The following is a 19,793-nucleotide window of genomic DNA, read 5'->3' as shown; positions in this document are numbered from 1 at the left end:
ACCTGGTTCTAGGGTAACGCCACACCACCCATCTGACAAAGGGCCTCTGGCTGGCCAGTTCCTGCAAGATCTTTTGTCCTTTGTGGGGGCAATAAATCCTCAAACCACGGTACTCAAGGGAGGGGACTGTCCTCTCCCAAAGTGCCCCTGAGATCACTACCGCGCCCAGGGGCTGACTCCCTTCCCCGCCAGGCATGTGCACTGGGCAGCGGCTCCGGTACAGAGAAAGTCACACACCCTTGAAAACGCTGATCTTCAGCTCCTACGGCTGTTTGCAAAGTAGACACTGGCACTCTCTGTATTCCTCGTTCCCCAGTCCGTGGTCTGGAGAGGGTTTTCTCTTGTCCAAACACAATATCATACTTCCATAGCCTTTCTCTCCCTTTTGTCTCTCCACAGAAGGGGTTCCCTCCCCTCCATTCGTACACTGCCCATTTTCTCTCTCCCAATTCACATACACAAACCTCTGTCCCATCAAGCTGCTCTGTCCACTTGTGGAGATTTTTCTGTGACTCTGCAGCCTGTATTCCTGGGTGTTCCAAGTGTTCTGACCTCAAAACAGCTGTGTTTGAGGGATGAGGGAAATCCCAGTCCCCCTACTTCTCCACCATCTTAACTCCTCTCTGTATAAATTTTAGAACAATATTTGCTGTATCTACAAAAACTCTTGGTGAGATTTTGATAAGAATGATATTAAACATGAATATCATTTGGAGAGGATTGACATTTTTACTATGTTGAGCTTTCTAGTTCATGAACTTGGTGACCTCTGACTTTATGTGGACCTTTTCATTTCTTTCACTAGCATTTTTTAGTTTTCAACATACTACATGTACATGTGTTCTTAGATTTCCACCTAAGTATTTCTGAGTTTTTTTGTTTCTTTGTTTTGCGGTTGTTTAGTGCCAATTTCTGAGGCCTGCCTCACTTGTAGGTTCCCAGTGAGACTGTAGACACAATGTAGCTTTCAGTTCTGTTTCCTGTGAGTCCTTTTCTCCTTTTGTTTAGTGCAGCAATGGTTAGTAGTGCAGCAGTGGTTAGAAATTTGTGAAAATGAGTTCCCCGGTTCATTTGAATTAATCTTTTTCTTTCTTTTTCTCATCCTCTTCATGGTGGTGTTTATCCCTAAGAATTGGGCAGGACCCAGCTCTCTGGGACTCACTGATTGAAGAGATCTTTGTGCTCTGATAAGCTGCCCGCTAAGGATTAGATTCCATTGTCTGTTTCAGGAATGGTGGTTCCTTCCAAGACCAAAATAGTGTGCCATTTTTCTACTCTTGTATTGACCTGTGGACAGCCACACACCCTTCAAATAGTGCCCCGAGATGAGTACGACAACCCTACCAACAATTCCGCGTCCTTGAGAGATGAGCACAATTACAGTTTGTCCATTCATGAGGTAAGCAGCTTCCCTTCTCTGTGTGCTTCTTTTCTGTCATTCTCACCCTTACTGATTCACTTCCTCTCATCTCCACCTTGACTTCTGTACTGTCCTTCCTTCATCTGACAGTGCCCAATCCCGTTAGTAATTATGAGGCTTGGATTAACTTGTAATAGGAAAGTTCTTTGTAAAGAGTAAACTGCCATGCACTAGGGCAAATTTTCTATGTTCACTGATGCCCGGTTTTCCTCTTGTAGCTCGGTCCTCAAGAAGAAGAGAGCTCTGGTGTCTCGTTTGAGAAGTCTGTGACCTCCAACAGGCAGACCTGCCAGGTGTTCTTGCGACTCACCCTGCATTCTCGTGGCTGCTTCCATGCCTGCATTTCATACCAAAATCAGCCAATCAATAATGGTGAATTTGACATCATTGTCCTAAGTGGTGAGTTGAAAGAAAAGCTCTGATTTAGTCCTGGTCCCAGGCCACTTGTTCTTTGTGTTGTCTGCGTTCTTCTGACCAACCTCACAAACATTTGCCATCTGAGCCACACTTGGCTTAGAGTCCTCTGGACTAAAGGTCTAGTGACAGGTCTTTCCTTTTCTCCCACGTCTCCTACTTTACAACCTTGTTCCTTGTTACTGCTTCAGAGAATGAGAAGAATATTGTTGAACGCAACGTGTCCACCTCAGGAGTGAGCATTTACTTTGAGGCTTATCTTTATAATGCCACCAACTGTACCAGCACACCTTGGCACCTTCCCCCCATGCACACGAGCTCCTCCCAGCGCCGGCCTTCCACAGCCATGGAGGAGGAAGATGAAGACTCACCCTCTGAGTGCCAGACCCCTGAGAAGGTGAAGAAACCGAAGAAGGTGTACTGCTACGTGTCCCCAAAGGTTGGACCGCTCACTCTTGTCTCAAAATCCCCTTGCCTAAACCTGCATATATTTGGCGATCGGTAATAAAACCACAAAGCATTAGTGTGAGAGTCAGGGCAAGATCTTTGACTTGTAGGTTTTCTGGGATACCAAGAGAGGCTACTTAAGCTTGAGCAGAAGATTGCGCCCCTCCCCCCCCCATTTTGCTGCACATGTTTGGACTGGACTGGATTAAGACTCTGTCTAGAAGGTCTGTGTACCTTGGTGCTTTAGAGCACCTGAGGCGTTCTGCCCTTTGATTGCTTCTGGGAAGGTGTTTCAAGGAATGGCTGTAAGAGTTTTAAAGAAAGCTACTTTTGACCATTAAAAATTTTTCACTAGTATAAAAATTACTGTTGGCCCCTTCTGCTGTTTTGAAACAATTTGATCTTTCATTCTTGGATTCATGAAACCACAATAAATGCATGTCTCTCTCAGGCTACAAGATTGGAACACAGAAATTTTGGCAGAGGCAGGGAGGTGAACTTCCCAAGGCCCCTGAGCTAAGAGGCACTTTGTGTTAGGATTTTCTTTTGAGTATTTGTATTTTGCTTATTCATTCAGACCTCAGAAAACTGAGCTCTTGAAACATCCCATTCTATCCCTTTAATCTCATAACCAAAACTGAGTCCCAATTCCGTTCTACTTCAGACTTTGCTAAGTGTCATTAAAAGCTTGTCCTGCTTTGAACTAGGGGAGTGGGAATGAGGGCCAGGTTGAGGTACAGATGAAGCAAGTTTGACCACGAGGTGGTAATTGTTAAAGCTGATGATGGGTTCATCATACCATTTTCTCTTCTTTAGCATGTGTTTGAAATTTTCTTAATGAAGAGTTTGTTTTAAATCAAGAAAAAGCCAGATCTGTACATTTAGATAACAGGTTTTTTTTTAGATTAAAAGTGATTGGCTTTGTCTTTTTCTTTTTTATAATGGTATAAAGAGACCCTTCTTTATTCTCACCATTTTTATGCGCTTTTTTGTTTGCAACCACACGACCACCTTTACCCTCCCATCCCCCACCTGGCCTCCCGTGGCAAATCCTGCGTACCATTCTTTTTTTTTTTAATCTTTTTTTTTAATGTTTATTTATTTTTGAGACAATGCGAGAGACAGAGTGCAAGCAGCAGAGGGGCAGAGCAGACAGAGGGAGACACAGAATCTGAAGCAGGCTCCGGGCTCTGAGCTGTCAGCCCAGAGCCAGACGCGGGGCTCAAACTCATGAACTGTGAGATCATGACCTGAGCCGAAGTCGGATGCTTAATCGACTGAGCCACTCAGGGGCCCCCCTGGTTACCATTCTAATAGAGATAAAGCAGTGGGTAGGGGCCACAGGTATCTCCTGTCCATTGAGGAAGTCTGAGCAGCACTCAGCTGAACAAAAGGAGATTTTGATTGTTTCTAGGTAAAATGTTTACTCATAAAGTGAAAATCTGATCTCAGACATTTAGAACTGGTAGTAAGACTTGAATAGGAAGATTATGAAATGTCTCTGTGTGAAATTGCATTGTCAGAGTAATATTTTCAATTTGCCTGTTTTAAGATAGAATTGATGTTGTTTATTTTATTTTAGTACTAAAAACGTATCCTCTTTGTCCCTAGAGGGAAAGGGTTATGAGGAATGGAGGTAGCGACTCTGGTTTTTTAATTACAGTACCCAGATAGACCCTTTTTATTTATCACTCACTTCCTTTTCTGTATGTTGTCCCTCCAGCAATTCTCAGTGAAGGAGTTCTACCTGAAAATCATTCCCTGGCGCCTTTATACCTTCCGAGTATGCCCAGGAACAAAAGTAAGTTGAACCTTACATTTGGTTTATGCTGAGCAGGCTTCAATTCTGGAATGTTTCAGCCTTTCGTTTATTCCTAGAAGGGCTTTTGGTGTTTCTGGAAGTTCTTACTGTGCACATGGAATTCATTGCCGAATAAAGAAAGGGTCGTCTTTTGTCCTCACAACATGGCATGAAGAATACAGAAGTTCTAGAAAGACACATGCCTAAAGAAACAAGAATTAGTAGCAAATCAGAATTCTTCAACAGTTCTCTTTTGCCCCGAGACTAAGTTAATGGAGAAGGTGTTGGCAGTTCTGGCCCAAGCTTGGTTTTCCAACATGCTAAAGCTAACTCTTTTAGAATCAGCATTCTCGTTTATTAAAAACATTTGTTTTAACTTTCTGAGCTTTTGGAATCTAAAGGCAAATTGCTTTCCTCCAGCCAGTTTGCCCAACCTCATCAGGTATTTATTTGTATATCCTTCCTGCCTTCAACAGTGTATGTGGGTTTCTATACGTATATGTACACACACACACACACACACACACACACATTTACCTATAATAACCTTGATAGGTTTTTTTTGTTTAAATTCTCGTTAGTTAACATACAGTGCAATATTGGTTTCAAGAGTACACCCTTCTTATATTTTATGTTAGGAGGTCTGTGTTGTTAACCTGCGATCCTCACTAAAGGCAGTCTCTGTGACTCCAGTAATTTAACATAAGATTGGATTGTAGAGCACGGAGATGAAAAACACAGTGATACACTCCTAGTAGGTACTCACTTAGAGAAAACAGGCTTAACTTGTTGGTTGGTTGGTACTGAAGGTTAGGGATAGGGAAAGTTTTTGCTGGATTTGAGGGTTTTATACTAAACCTTTTCTTTTGTCCTTTGTTAGTTTTCATACCTCGGCCCCGACCCCGTTCATAAGCTCCTGACACTGGTGGTAGATGATGGCATTCAGCCGCCCGTGGAGCTCAGCTGTAAGGAGAGGAACATTCTAGCAGCCACTTTCATCCGCTCTCTCCATAAGAATATAGGTAAGATTGGACAGGGATTCTGACAGGGAAGGCAGTGACCCCAGCCACGCTGGGCGTCTGAAGGTGTGGTGTGGACTGCACAGGTGTCTTGAGATGAGGCTGTGATCATGATGGATCTTCTTGCTCCTCAGGAGGCTCCGAGACCTTTCAGGACAAGGTGAACTTTTTCCAGCGAGAGCTTCGGCAGGTGCATATGAAAAGACCACATTCCAAAGTCACCCTGAAGGTCAGCAGACACACGTTGTTGGAATCGGTGCGTAAAGTTTCATTTCCGTTGTCAGTTGTCAGGATTTTGCAACTAGAAACCTCTTTGGTGTTTGGTTAGGTTCTGCAGGTTGAAACCCCAATTTCCCTTCTCTTTAAACATCTCTGTTAAAAACTGCTCCTCTCTTTGATTATGTACTAAGTTTGGAGTAGATTTGTTCAAGACCTGTTATTCAGGGGAGAGACTAGTCGACACGTCGGCTTTATAATCTGTACCGAACTCGTTCCTGAACCATCTCCTGGAACTTGTGTGTGGGGAAGGTAGAAGTAGTGGTTGACAGAAGAAAGTTCTTATTCTTGAATCCCTGGAATAGAAGAGCTCTTGTTGGATTAAAAGGAAATGACTTTTGTTGTCACTCTGGTCTGATGGAAAAGGAGCACCTGATGTGTGTCTGTCTCCACTGCACAGACACTGGCATAATTCTTGCATTCCTCAAGAATGAGAAGGCTTGGTCCCTGTCCAGAAAGTGTTTGTGATGTTTGGCTCTGGTAGGTGTGACTGGAAACCCCTTTTCTCAGCCACATTCCCTGTGTGGCATGGCTCCCTGTCTGAACATAGCCTGTGGATAAAGATTTCTAGTGAACACTGTACTTGAAAACCAGGACTCCTTGGTTCTCTTGCTGACAGCTTACTGATTTGAGTCCTTTTTATTTCTTCATGTAAGAGTTTTCTAATTAATAAAATAAGCATTAAAAAAAAAAAAAAAAAGCTTGAAAACTTCCCAACAAAGCAATGGTATAAAGATGAATTAGGTTGTTTTTTAAAATCTTAAGTTTCTTCCGGAGATCTGTGCATTTTAAATAATAAGATGGCATGGTTAAAGCTTATATCTGAGTACTGTATCTCCTCCAAGTACTAATGGTTACAGGGACAATGGCATTGTTCCTGTGTTTTTGTGTTGAACACCCAAGAGATGCCAGCCAGTCTTCTGACAGTTTCCTTCCCTTCACTGCTTTTCAGTCTCTGAAAGCTACTCGGAATTTCTCCATCTCAGATTGGAGCAAGAACTTTGAAGTGGTTTTCCAAGACGAAGAAGGTCAGTTTTAAAATTTCATATTCTTTTGCTTTTTAAGTTTATTTATTTTGAGAGAGAGAGAGAGAGAGAGGGAGAGATGGGGGGTGGCAGAGAGAAGGGAGTAGAGAATCCCAAGTAGAGCCCCATGCGGGGCTCCATCCCACGAGCTGTGCGATCATGACCCAGATCAAGAGTTCAACACTTAACCGACCGAGCCACCCAGGTGCCCCTCATATTCATTTTCTTTAACTCTCTTCCCCTCTCCTCCTCTCCTCCTTACCTGCTTTCCACAAAGAACGAAAATATCCCCCCTACCCCTGCCCCTGCCCAAGCTTATTTTCCTAAAGGAAAAAGAAGTCATAAGTTGAAACAGAAGATGTGGTGTTCACTGGCCAGGTAGCTTGGTGGAGCCTGTAGAGCACAGACAGAGGGACTTGGAGGCAAGCGCTAAGAGTTGGGACCAGAAGGGAAGGTAGTAACCTTTGCAGAACAAGAGAAAAGTCCATTTCCTGGGATCTCTGATCTCCCGTGTTTCCATACTAGGGGGCATTAGCTTAGTGAACAAAATATCTTGAGTCCTTTAATCCTACAGAAAGGCATGGGGTTTCCAGAAAAAAAAAAAAACCCTGCAGTTTATGTGGGTTGGAATGGGGAAACACTCACGTAGTGGAATGGAAGGAAGGTGGAGAGTGTCAAATGATGAATAGAGGAACACAAGCAACAAGAGGTGGTAGGCCAGAGTCCCTTTTTATTTTTATTATACCTTTCAGCTCTGGACTGGGGAGGGCCTCGCCGGGAATGGTTCGAGCTAATCTGCAAAGCATTATTTGATACCACCAATCAGCTCTTCACCCGATTCAGTGACAACAACCAAGCATTAGTGAGTTTGCGACTTCCCTGTGGGCGGGTGGAAAATGTCAGTTGCATCACAATACGTAACTCCAACAAGGGTTTGAGATCATGCAACTGTCCTGGAAATCTGACAACCCGTGTCTTGTTCTTAATTTCGATACTTACAGTATGAACCAATTAGATTGCTTCCCTCCTCTTTGCCTTTATTATTTCATGTGCAAAATAAGAGAAAATGCAGACGATGAGTATTTGACTAAAAAGTATTTTAGTGCAATGGCCATTCTACTAATTACTATTATAATGATTAAGCCACTTTTCTCAAAATATACCTAAGGCCATTGACTTTTGAACTAGATCTTTGACTAGGCAGAGGTATAAACAGTAGAGAAGTAGACTTCGTTTGAAAGAATTTCAGGTTTAGGGAAAAGACCTCCCATCATCCATTGGTTAACTTCCATACTCAGCCAGGGACCACAGACTTAATGTAAGATTCTTCTATTTACTATAAATCCATCTTTGCCCTCTATCTTCCAGTCAGTCTAAATTACTCATGTTAGCTACCAAACAACTAATGGCATTTAGACAACTGTTTGATTCTAACACTGAAATTCTTGCTTCCTTGGGATGGAGTTGTTGGGGAGGGTCTTTCCAGAACCAGGCTTGAAGAAAAATGGCCCGGAGCCTTTATTTATTTATTTTTTTAATATTTATTTTTGAGAGGGAGGGAGAGAGAGAGAGCAAGCAAGCGCATAAACTCAGGAGGGGCAGAGGGTGGGGGTGGGGGACAGAGGATCTGAAGTGGCTCTGGGTGGACAGCAGCAGTGAGCCTGATGTGGGGCCAGAACTCATGAACTGTGAGATCATGACCCGAGTCAGGGTCAGAAGCTTAACTAACTGAGCCACTCAAGTGCCCCAGAGCCTTTTAATCTCTTTCTTTCACAGGTACATCCCAATCCTAATCGCCCTGCTCATCTACGCTTGAAGGTGTATGAGTTTGCAGGGCGGTTGGTGGGCAAGTGTCTCTATGAGTCCTCTCTAGGAGGAGCCTACAAGCAATTGGTCCGAGCTCGATTCACCCGCTCTTTTTTGGCCCAGATCATAGGCCTACGTATGCATTATAAGGTAATGTCTTAGGTATGTGTTTTTACCAAGGCTCCTGGCCATTAATTCTGGAATTCCTCCACTCTGCTCTCACTGTTCTTAAGGGGGGAGGGGTAAGTGGTTCCAAGCAGTTACAAATTGCCTTTCTGGGTATGAGTAGCCATGTTCTGTTGTCTTTCTGTCTTCTCAGTACTTTGAAACAGATGACCCAGAATTCTACAAATCTAAAGTTTGCTTCATCCTCAACAATGACATGAGTGAGATGGAGCTGGTCTTTGCAGAAGAGAAATATAATAAATCAGGTCAATTGGATAAGGTGAGAAAGAGAACCGAACTTGTGTCCCTGGTTCCCAGCCTGCTCTACAGCAGGGCTGTCAAATGGAGCTTTCCGCAATGATGGAAATGTTCTTTATCTGGGCTGTCTTTTGGACACCCAACATGTGGCTTGTTATCCACCAGATAACTGAATTTTTCACTTTATTTCATTGTCATTAATGTAAGCACGTGAGGCTAGTGGCAACCATATCAGGACATTGCATCCCACGGTTGATGATCTTGGCCCATTTAATGGAGCGAAAGACACATGTACCCATATATCCTACCCACTCCTCCTTTCCAGTAGAAAAAGAACTTAGTGATAATGAAGTGTCACTGCATAAGTAGCTTTGGGGGGACGGCAGTGTCCCAAAGGTCAGTAGGGGCTTAATTTGGGATCATAGAGACATGAGGCTCTTGCTGACAAGGAACCGTAATATCTTCCTGTTCCGTCCCCACTAGTTGACCAGGTCAGAGAAGACTCACTCCGATACCCTAGTAGCTAGTAGAATGTGCTGTGGTAGGACCGCTGAAGCTTAGTAAGTATACGAAACCAGGTGTGTTGTGAGGTTGAGGGTGCAGCAGACGCTCATTGCTGTGATGGAGTTTGTTAATGCTGTGTTTATGGGACGTAGCGGCTGAGTGTTGTCAACTCCCAGCCACAGCCTCCCCCGTCTCTTTTGCCTCTTCTTTCAGGTGGTAGAGCTCATGACAGGTGGAGCTCAGACCCCAGTCACTAATGCGAATAAAATCTTCTATTTAAATCTACTGGCCCAATATCGACTGGCCAGTCAAGTGAAAGAGGAGGTGGAACACTTCTTAAAAGGTGAGAGCCTGTCTGTTCTTGGTCTTGAGATAAAAATCCCTGTATCCACAACATGGGTCTGGCTTTAACTTGGCTACTTTGTTTCAGGTCTGAATGAGTTGGTCCCTGAGAACCTTTTGGCCATTTTTGATGAAAACGAGCTTGAAGTAAGTGCTTGCAATTGCAGACCCCCATTCTTGACTGGGTATTTGAGTGTGCACGCAGGAACCAGCTTGTTGTGTCTTCTCTTATGAGATGAGGTGGGGAAGTCCTTCGTTCTAGAGTTGGTTTCCCTTTTGTGACCCTCCCATGCATTTACCCTTTCTCCAGCTTTCAGAACATTAGAATGTGAAAATTAGAAACTGTAGTTAATTACCCTTGAAGAGTAATAATTAATAGTCATTTATTCATCAAATATTATTGATAACTGGTTGAATAGTAAAGAACATTGGTATTGTGTGCAGTCCTTGTAAATCCCATGACATTTAAAGTTGATTTTAGGGAATAATAGAATATTTTGTTCAGAGACCATTTATTGTCTCCTGTATGAGACTTACACAAACGTCCTTTGGACATTTGAAGCATTAGACAACTAGCAATGAATAGGACAAAGCCCCTGCCATCATGGAGCTATGTCCCAGGGAAGGAGACAAACCAAAAGATGTGACATATTTCAAAGCTTGGGGTCACAACACTATATAGTAAATACATTCTTATTCAGATCCTGTAACAACCGAAAAATGCTGTAAGATGGTGAATGCCATTCTGTAATTATCAAAATAGAACTTGTGGGCAAAAAATAAAATCAGTTGGTTACTTATTTGTTGCTCATAGATGATACATACAAGGCAACTTATCAGTTCCCACTTCACACAGCTTTTATCAAGAGTGTGTTTTTGCAAACTGTTGCCTGTAAGGAGGAAATTCTTCAAAAATGAGAAAACAAAAAAGTAGTTTCACATGGTCTTATAGAGTTTTATTCTTATTAACTGAATTGGCTTCAAGAACAAGAATTAAAGCCGGGTGCAATTTTCATCACATTTGTACCTTCATACATGAAATTCAAACAAAATGAACGCTCCATCTCTCAGCCTAAAGTTTCCCATAGACTATCATCTAGTGCTGTTTATTTTGGGGGCGGAGGAATAGCTAGCTACTGGTGTATTTTGTTTTACCATGAAGCATGGCATTTGTAACAATGTTTAAAAGTGAGTAGGAAGGAAGGACACAGTCTCTTACAGTTACTTGGCACTCTACTCGCACTCTACTCTCACTCATTAGCTTAGCAGGTTCTTCTTGAAGGAGGCAAGGCTCCTCAGGTTTAATTTGGGCTTTTCTGGTCTCTTGATTAGGATGTATCTTTTTTTTTTTTTTAAAAACATTTATTGATTTTTGAGAGAGAGACAGAGACAGAGACAGTGCAGACTGGGGAGGGGCAGAGAGAGAGGGAGATACAGAATCCAAAGCAGGCTCCAGGCTCTGAGCTGTCAGCACAGAGCCCGACGCGGGGCTCGAACTCATGGACCGTGAGATCACGACCTGGGCCGAAGTTGGACACTTAACGGACTGAGCCACCCAGGCGCCCCAAGATGTATCATTTTTTATAACTGTTGAGTAAGTACTCACAGTCTGCTAAGTCACATGCTGGAGCCTGAACCAAATTAGGATATCAACAAGATGTTTAGGCCTCTGAAGTCATTAATGTTCTCATTTTTTTGGTATACTTTTTAATTTATCTGATCAAGTAGAGGCCGGGCTAAAGGGAAGGTAGTAAAAGTTCAGTCCACAAAAGAAGGATGGATCCCAATCCACAAAAGAAGGGAAACAGTAAAGGCGATCTGAAATATTCATAGGAGCTGGGACTTTTCATCAGAGGGAACGGGCCTGCCTTTTCTTCCTGGTGTTCCTAGGCTCTCTCCAAAGCAGACTCAGTAAATACTTGGTTCTTTTTTTGTCCTTTGTTTCAATTCAAAATAGTCTGCAGCAGTTTTTTTTTGTTTTGTTTTGTTTTTTAAACAAGAAAGCAGTTCTTATTCTGTACGCCTTTTTATTTTATTTTTTTAGAGAGAGAGAGCTTGTGCGAGTAGGGCAGAGGGAGAGAGAGAATCTTAAGCAGACTACGAACCCAGTGCCGAGCCCGACACAGGGCTCGATCCCGCGACCCTGGGATCATGACCTGAGCTAAAATCAAGAGTCAGATGTTGAATCGACTGATCACCCAGTAGTTCTTAATTAGGGGTGCACATCAGTAACAGGAAACTTTTTCAAAATACACAAGTTCCTAACCCATTCCTGGAGATTTTGATTCCGTAGGTCTGGGGTAAGGCTTTGGGCATCTACATATTTTTTTAAAAAGCTGTGTGGTTTTTATCACGCTGGTTAGGAACCATTGGCCTGTTATAATTAATTTTCCGAAAGCAGAGTTCTGGCATTATTATCTCACCTTATGGTCTTTTTCCTGGTGTTTTCTTTATTCCATATTTTGCATGTTAACACAGGCAATTTTGACCTTATGTTGCATCTTTGTCCCCTGATTGTCCTGGTAACACCTGACTATCTTCTCCAGCTGCTGATGTGTGGGACTGGGGACATCAGTGTGTCTGACTTCAAAGCCCACGCAGTGGTCGTTGGCGGCTCATGGCATTTCAGAGAAAAGGTAAGTGGGCCAAACTTCCTTTCATTGGATTTGTGTCCTGTTACAAGGAAAAGCTTTCAGAAGAGAAGTATCCAGGAGTCAGAGAGGCAGACGTATCGACTGGGAAAAAATGACACATGAGGGAGAGACAGGTGGTTGTCCAGGCAGAAGGGAGCCCTGGTCCCTCGGGGCTGTTGTGCTGCCTGCCACAGGACTCGTACGTGAGAAATGCAAAGGAATAGAACCAGGCAATCAACGACCACCCTGCTGACCGTGTGACAACAGAAATTCGTAAAGAGGTTGTCGACTGTAACCATTGCTACCCTTGTCGCCCACTTCAGAGTATCCTGTTCTCTCCCCAGGGGTCAGATCCTAGGCTGCACACTTGAGTGTGACCCCACCTTGTGCTCTCTCTCTCTGGCAGGTCATGAGATGGTTCTGGACTGTGGTTTCCAGTCTGACCCAGGAGGAGTTGGCTCGGCTGCTACAGTTCACAACAGGCTCCTCTCAGCTACCACCCGGAGGTTTCGCTGCCCTCTGTCCCTCATTCCAGATTATTGCTGCTCCGACCCACAGCACGCTCCCGACTGCACACACGTGGTGCGTACCAGACCGTCCAGTGCACGCTCACGGGGGAGGGTCGTCCCAGCCCCTGCCAGTGCTTCTGGCAGTGTGAGTTAACCCCTTCTCCCCTTGCCCTTCCAGTTTTAACCAGCTGTGCCTCCCCACGTATGACTCGTACGAAGAGGTGCACAGGATGCTGCAGCTGGCCATCAGTGAGGGCTGCGAGGGCTTTGGCATGCTCTGACCGCCCTCCTGCCATCCACCTGGCCCTGTGCTTTCCGGAGCACCTGGGTGCACGTAACAGCGTGATGACACTGACCCAGACATCCACGTAACGTACATGGAACCATCGGCCAGAAGCTGCTGCATGCTTCCCAGTAGCTGGAGTATTTGGTCATCTGTGAGCTGGATCCTTCCCTTGCTGCTCCCTACACATCTCTCCCACAGGCCACTTGGGCACAGTGTGTCATGTGAGCTGCTCACTTAGTCACGAGAGGAGGACCGTGCTGCCGTAACTTCATTTGGTTCTTAGAAGATCTCAGTGGCAGGAGCTGCTTCAGTAGCTGAGGAAGATTACACAAAGGGCTCGGCTTTCTTAGAAGGCTGGTCTCCGCCTTGCTCAGCCTCCTCTGCTGGTGGCTCTGAAAGATCCCCTCTGCAGCCCTCACTACTTGACGTAAGGTGATGTGAGTCCCTCTTGTGGGCATGGTGATTGCCTCTTCTCACCAGGAGCCGGGAGAAGCACCGTGAGGAAGGGGCCCACATGAGCAGTCTTCATTTTTGTCCCTCTGCACAATGGCAGGCTCAGGCCATGGCACTGGACTACCTCTAATGGGGACTGATAGCACAAAAGGATTTTTTTTGTGTGGTGTCAGAACTGGAAAAGGAGCTTTTTCCCTGAAGGCATTTCTGGAAATGATCATTAATCCATAAAGAACTCTCTACGCTTTTTTTTTTTTGAGTTTGAGCCAGTGAGAAAAACAGACCCAAGAATGTGAAAGATAGCTGGGCTATAGCTTCCAGTGCTGAATATGATTTTCCCTTAGGGCCTGGGACACGTCTAGGCACATGGCTGGCTTGAAGACTACTGACGTTTGTCCCTGAGTTTGTTCTTTACACTGGGGTGTGGCTGGGCCTGGCCATTTACCTTCAACTTATTCAGTCTGCTAAGAGCTAGGGATTCTTTAGCTTTCTACGGAAGAAAATTTTGTAGCAAGGGATTGAGACAGTAAGAATAGCATGCTAACGATGCCTGGTTCTCTCTTTGCTTGGTTTTCTCTGGCAGCACTGAGGCAAGGGAAAAGGGACCTGTGGCTCAGTCACAGGTCCTTGGGGTCAGGGCACAAGGAACATACATAGAAGAGCTGTGTCAGACAACAAACACCCAGCTGCTCAGTGACTTCACTCTGTCAGTTGCCAGCAGGAGTCCCAGTGGAGGGAGGACGATCTAGTAGGTTCGGTTACACGATGACTGAAGAGAACCTGCAGCTGTCTCTTGGAAGATCACACCATCCTTTCTCATTACAGTTTGAATACACACATCTTCAAGACTCAAACTCTCATCAACTCTCCAAATTTCTGTGTTTAAGAAGGCTTTGCTGCAAGCTACCCTTCTCAACGGGGCATTCAACTCTGAGAATATTACAAGCCATCCTTACTGCCAAAACCAGCAAGTACAGAGGCCAGAGATGAGGCAGGACTTATGGCAATGCCCTGGCCTCCCGGAAGCATGTCTGAGCCCTCCCGTTCCCAGGGATCACAAGGAACAAGCCCTCCCGAGCTGCTCCCACTGCTGCCTGACCTCACTCCTTCGCAGTTGTCATTTGTCCTTGGCATGGGTGCCGACCTCACTCATTCTTGGGGTCTGGGATCCAGCGTCAGGGCCTCGACACCCACAGGGTCCTCCATGCCACACGGTCACTGCTCTCCTCAGGGACCAGGACAAGGTGCTGCTGCTCGCCCCAGTGTCTTCCCATGGGACACATGCAGGCGAGTTTCGTCATCACCCTGGACAAGGCGACGTTGCCCCTCGGGCCTGGAGAGGGGCTTCCAGCTGGGGGTACGTGGGCTGGTTCTGCTGTCCTTGGCAGTTGATCTTCTTCTGGACTCTGCATTCTCCCCTCCTTGGCCCTCCAGAGACTGCTGCTGGAGCTCGATTTGATTTTCTTGGCTAGATCTGTCATTTTAAGCTCCAGTCATAGCACTTTTCAGAGCATCCTGGGTGCCACCGCGGCTGGCTGCAGCCGCTTGCGTGCCTGTGGTGGACCTTGGCCCCAGGGTCTTTGTGTAACAAAACCCTTTGATACTGTTGTGGTTTTCTACTCTTCCAGTGTACTCCCTCTCCCAAGTCTGTTCAGAAGTATCTTTGCTCTGTTTGGCCTTTTCCTTTTCTCTTTTTTTCTAATCCTGCTCTGGTACTAGTCAATATGGGAGAAAAAGGTACATGTCAGAGAGAGGGAGGAATATGTGTTACTTCTCGGGCAATTTTTACTTTCGTGTTTCTTCTTTTGGCCAGTTCTTTTGTTTATGCCCTTGTGGCCCAGGTACTTGGGGGAGGCGGGCTGAACGACTGGCCTTTTAGTGTCTTTGAAGGAAGCCAAGCAGCAAGTGAACAGCAGGGAGAGCATCAGCGTGTTTTCTAGAGACCAAGCCCTGCTGCAGGTCCGTCAGGCCAGGCAAAGGGGCCAGGCAGCTGTAGTGAGACTGTAAATATTTTGTACAGGAAATAAATATCGAAAAGGGTTATGTAGCGAGTGACTCTTCTTTAAGTGGCGACTCAGGGCTCAAACTGGAGGTGGGGAAGGAAAAGAAAGATTTGGAGATGTTTTTGCATTTTCCCAGTAATTCTTTCAGAAGCTCCCAGCGCCAGGTAGAACGTGCGCACAGAGCCCTGGCCTGTCCCAGCTCTTCTCGCGCCTCCGTCCTTCCCTGACCGCTGTCCCTGATGCCGGGCAGGACCATGGAGCCTGACAGGTGCTTGCGCCCACCTCCTGAACAAGAAACCAGTTTGGCAAGAGCAGAGGGTGTCTGTTTTCTCAGTCTTTTAAACATGAATTTGTTGTTTTACTGTGTAAGAAACTCAGCATAGAAAATTTGCAAATAAAAAGCACGAGAGAAATAATTCACCTGCCATCCAGCGGTAACCACTGTTAAGCGATGTGTATAGCCTTCTGGTTTGTATACAATCACGCTTATTTCCACGCCTCCTCTCCCCCTCCCCACCCTCCCCGAAGTGGGCTGGCATGGCAGACAAAAATACTGCCTCTCAAAAAGTTTGGAGGGGAGGGGCACGTGGTACCAATTCTTTTCCAACCAAAAGGTAAGCGTGGCAGAAAACCAGACCTCGGGGCCCTGGCCTTATTGGGGAAGTAATCTTGGTGTCATTACTTATTGGTTCCCAATTGGGAAAATTGGAAGATCAACAAAATTCCCTTTGGAATTGTGTTTAAAGTACTGATTTTTGCCCCATCTCCCAGACCTAGTGAATTGGAATCTTAAGTTTGAACGCCACCCTTAGAGTGCTGTCACTCTATTCCCACCTCCTCAAGCTTCTGAGTGATATGAGATGTCCTTAAAAAAAACACAGTTCTGCCCCTCTAACTTCATGTTTTTAGGTTACCAACGTCTTTTTTACTTGCTGTTCTCATGGCTTTGAGTGAGTCCCTGGGAACGGTCATCATTGATTGATTTCAGCCTATCATGAAGTTATTCTTAAGACTCAAGAGGGTGGCCGGATTGCTCTTGAATTAACACAGTAAGTGCTAACTTTAGCCTGTCATGCACTGTTACCTCTGAGCCACTGCAGTGAGCCCTCCAACCTCTGCCCAGCCACACTTCTCTGAGAACCACAATAGAGATTCTCTGACAGGTGGCTTGACCCAGAGGCTCCTCGTCTCTACTTCTGCTTCACTTAGACCCTCAAGCATAATCGAACAACTTCAGGTATTCTGTAATACTTTTATTTAAAAACAAATTTCCTTTTTTTCTTTTGAGATGTAACATATATACAAAGAAAAGGTCAACAGGCATGCACAATTTAATAATTACAAAGGAAGGGCGCCTGGGTGACTCAGCCAGTTAAGTGGCCGACTTCGGCTCAGGTCATGATCTCATGGCTCATGGGTTCGAGCCCCACGTTGGGTTCTGTGCTGACAGCTCGGAGCCTGGAGCCTGCTTCAGATTCTGTGTCTCCCTCTCTCTCTGCCCCACCCCCACTTGCAATCTCTCAAAAATAAACATTTTAAAAAATTTAAAAAGAAAAAAAAATGACTCAGCGCTAAATTGTCTCAAAAATTGTGAAACAGGCTAATATTTCTGACTCAGAGTACTGCCTTTGTGCAACATCTAACAGAATGCCATTCCAGAGTTATCGGAGAGCTTAGTTTTTTTGGTTTGGAGTACAGAGGGTGGATTTAGAAACGCACAGGACATATTGTGATGATTTGGATTTACGCTCAATAGAGTGATACAGAGGTGCCGCCTAGAGCTAGCTGTGCCTTGCTGTGAATACTTCCGTTCCGCCCCCTACCCGGTTCAGTCCACTTTAATTCTGCTCACATAAGAACACTTTGTGATAGCCACAGCAGGGACCTGGGCTCAGGTGTGGTCTCTACAGGATGGTCCACGGATTCCTGGTGGAAGAAGATGTGGCGGACCCAGTCAGTTGCCAGATGTCAGAGGAATGATGGCTGTAGGTTTTTGATACGGCATCAGAAGTAACTTTAGCAAAGTGGTCCAGGTTGTCGGTAGAGCCCAGCCAGCTATAGTGGCTTCTTCCAACACGAGGTGGTACATCTAGGAGCTGGGATCAAACACGTCACAGAACCATGATATCCATCACCTTACAAGAACAGTGTGGGACTCCCCTTCTAGATCCCTTTGACCTTCCTTCAGGGAAAGGATGGATAATTCATCCAGGATGAAGCCTTTGGGTGCGGTTGCTACCCAGTTAGCAGACTAACATAGCTTTTATCATCTTTGGTGACCATGAATGCCTTAGACCAGGGTCTGCTGGCAAACCAGGCGACTTTCTGAGTGAGCAAGGTCTTAGGACTTCATCTCTTAGGGAGAACTCTAGGAAGGGAGTCTTGGACTAATCAAGGAGCTGGGTGAGGAGATAAAATTTTTTTGTATGTTTATTTTGAGAGAGCGTGAGCAGGGGAAGAGCACAGAGAGAGGGGGACAGAGGATCCGAAGCAGGCTCTGCACTGACTTCAGCGAGCCTGATGTGGGATTTGAACTCACAAACTGTGAGATGACCTGAGCCAAAGTCGTATGCTCAACTGACTGAGCCACCCAGGTGCCCCGATAAATTTCTTTTATAAACATCATTGTGTCCTTGACCAGGTGGCCCACCCTAATGAGGGGAATCTACCTGTATCCCTATGTTTCTGACTCCAGAGCCCCTGGGCTTTTAGCCTCCCCTGCAGCAGAGGCATCCATCATTTGGCCTTTTGTCAAAGAGTATGTTCTTAGACCTATTTGCATCAAGTGGGCAGAAGGGGACCCTCAGAGGATAGAGAGCTGTGAATTGATGAGTTTGAATGTTGATATTTTTAACTCCATAGTTCAACCTTGGGCAGGATAATCTTTGAGTATTAGTTTCCTGACCTGCAAAATGATGCAATTAACTAAATAAGAAAATTGGCTAATAACTTCGAGTTCTTGGAAGGTTTTCCTATCTATGGTATGTGTGCTACCATATTGCCTATGGCTTTGGGCCCCGGTAATTTCCATAGCAGGAGGCTATATGGATCTAGGGGTGGTAGACGATGCTAGAGTGGATGACTGGATTGGGATGGTGGCTCTTTTCCCTCCTTGCCATGTTCAGGCAGGCCAGAGAGAATGGGTATTCAAGATGTCTAGCCCAAAAAGCTGTGAAAAAGGCCCCCAGGTCAGAAGAGACCTCTCCTTCCTTCATATAACTCTGCAAAGGCCAAAGGTGGTATAAATTTCAAATTTATTTCATGTGGCATAGTGGAATAGGCAATCTAGAGATAAGCAACCAAATACCCTCAACTTCCCGTAGCTCATCTGATTACTAAATCATGATAATAGTGGCCTTTTTTTTTTTTTTTTTAGTTCCTCCCTAATGCTAGGAGCTTTAATAACTATTATCTTATTACCGACAATGACCCTGCGAGGTTGGTCTCGTTCTCTCCATGCCACACAAGACACAGATAGACTCTAAGAGGATAAGTAACTGCTGAGCTTCCTTAGCGATTAAGTGGCAGAGCTGTACTTGAACATGGGCCTGTTTCATGTCAAGGCCCAAACTCTTGCCGGTTTGTCTCAGGCAGATTAGTTTAGACTAGGGAACAGCCCACGTACTGGGCCACCAGGGCTCCGTGACTCTGCCTTACATTTGCTTGGTGACAGTGTGTGACAGATAAACATTTTATGCTCATGTTTACCTGTCAGTCACTTGAGGATTTGGGATTTGCAGTAGGGAGAAGGCCTTCCTCTAAGAAATATAACTATTGGTAGTGGCTTTAAAATCTTTTGCATGGAGAAAGTTCCAAAGAATACCAGCTAATGGCTTGAGGGAAGTGTCTTCCAAGCTTGAATGAACCTGCATAAAGAACACAAGAAACCCTTGAGGATATAACTGAGGAAAAAAAATCCTGAAATCTTAATATCCCCAGTTTGGTAGAAAAAATCCATAGATCGCATGCAAATGAAATCATTAGAATGAGGTCAGACATGCTACACAATACCCTGATGTTTATCTCTGGTAACTAAGTCTGCAGAAAAGGGCTCATTTAAATAAATCTTTTTGTCTCAAAACTTTCCTTACATGAAACACAGCACCGTTTGGTAAAGGCCAAATTCCTGGTGGTTATCTCACTGAGGAAGCAGACTGTTTTCAAGAATGCCAGTTAAAGGGAGAGCTACGTCTGAAACAAGACTGATTCTGTTGGAATTATCAGCATAGCATCTTCCCCGGGTAGGGGTCCTGTACCTGTCTGGGATGAGGTCACCATTTCTACAGTCCCCACTTCACCTGCGTCATGGATTTGAACATGAAGGAAACTTTCGGAATCTTCCCATCCTCCTCCTGCAGACCAACAATGTTCCCTCTCTCCTCAGAACTCCCACTCGAAGGAATTGCCAGGACATTCCTCTCTTTGCCTATTA

General features: G+C 45.1%; 1 protein-coding gene and 1 long non-coding RNA gene across 9 annotated transcripts in view; one reads left to right on the top strand and one right to left on the bottom strand.

The window, feature by feature from the left end:
* The window catches only part of AREL1 (apoptosis resistant E3 ubiquitin protein ligase 1), a 48,800-nt gene extending 33,023 nt beyond the window's left edge, over positions 1-15,777 (top strand). For all 8 annotated transcript variants that reach the window (XM_045448238.1, XM_045448243.1, XM_045448245.1 and 5 more), the window contains 15 exons: positions 1,230-1,399; positions 1,639-1,819; positions 2,026-2,273; positions 4,005-4,082; positions 4,963-5,104; positions 5,236-5,357; positions 6,330-6,405; positions 7,155-7,264; positions 8,179-8,358; positions 8,528-8,653; positions 9,349-9,478; positions 9,566-9,624; positions 12,024-12,113; positions 12,517-12,692; positions 12,798-15,777. In XM_045448238.1, coding sequence (XP_045304194.1) covers positions 1,230-1,399; positions 1,639-1,819; positions 2,026-2,273; positions 4,005-4,082; positions 4,963-5,104; positions 5,236-5,357; positions 6,330-6,405; positions 7,155-7,264; positions 8,179-8,358; positions 8,528-8,653; positions 9,349-9,478; positions 9,566-9,624; positions 12,024-12,113; positions 12,517-12,692; positions 12,798-12,900 — 1,991 coding nt within the window. In that variant the 3' untranslated portion in view covers positions 12,901-15,777. The remainder of the gene's footprint in view (positions 1-1,229; positions 1,400-1,638; positions 1,820-2,025; positions 2,274-4,004; positions 4,083-4,962; positions 5,105-5,235; positions 5,358-6,329; positions 6,406-7,154; positions 7,265-8,178; positions 8,359-8,527; positions 8,654-9,348; positions 9,479-9,565; positions 9,625-12,023; positions 12,114-12,516; positions 12,693-12,797) is intronic.
* LOC123582032 lies at positions 13,578-19,205 on the bottom strand. The gene is made up of 2 exons (XR_006704156.1): positions 19,070-19,205; positions 13,578-17,450 (listed from the first exon to the last, which is right to left on the bottom strand). It is a non-coding gene; the product is annotated as an uncharacterized LOC123582032 (long non-coding RNA).
* Positions 19,206-19,793: the final 588 nt, after the last annotated feature.

This window comes from Leopardus geoffroyi, chromosome B3 (genome assembly GCF_018350155.1).
Source record: "Leopardus geoffroyi isolate Oge1 chromosome B3, O.geoffroyi_Oge1_pat1.0, whole genome shotgun sequence".
NCBI lineage: Eukaryota > Metazoa > Chordata > Mammalia > Carnivora > Felidae > Leopardus > Leopardus geoffroyi.
Note: the sequence above shows the minus strand (reverse complement) of the source record. Positions and strands in the feature narration are given on the sequence as shown.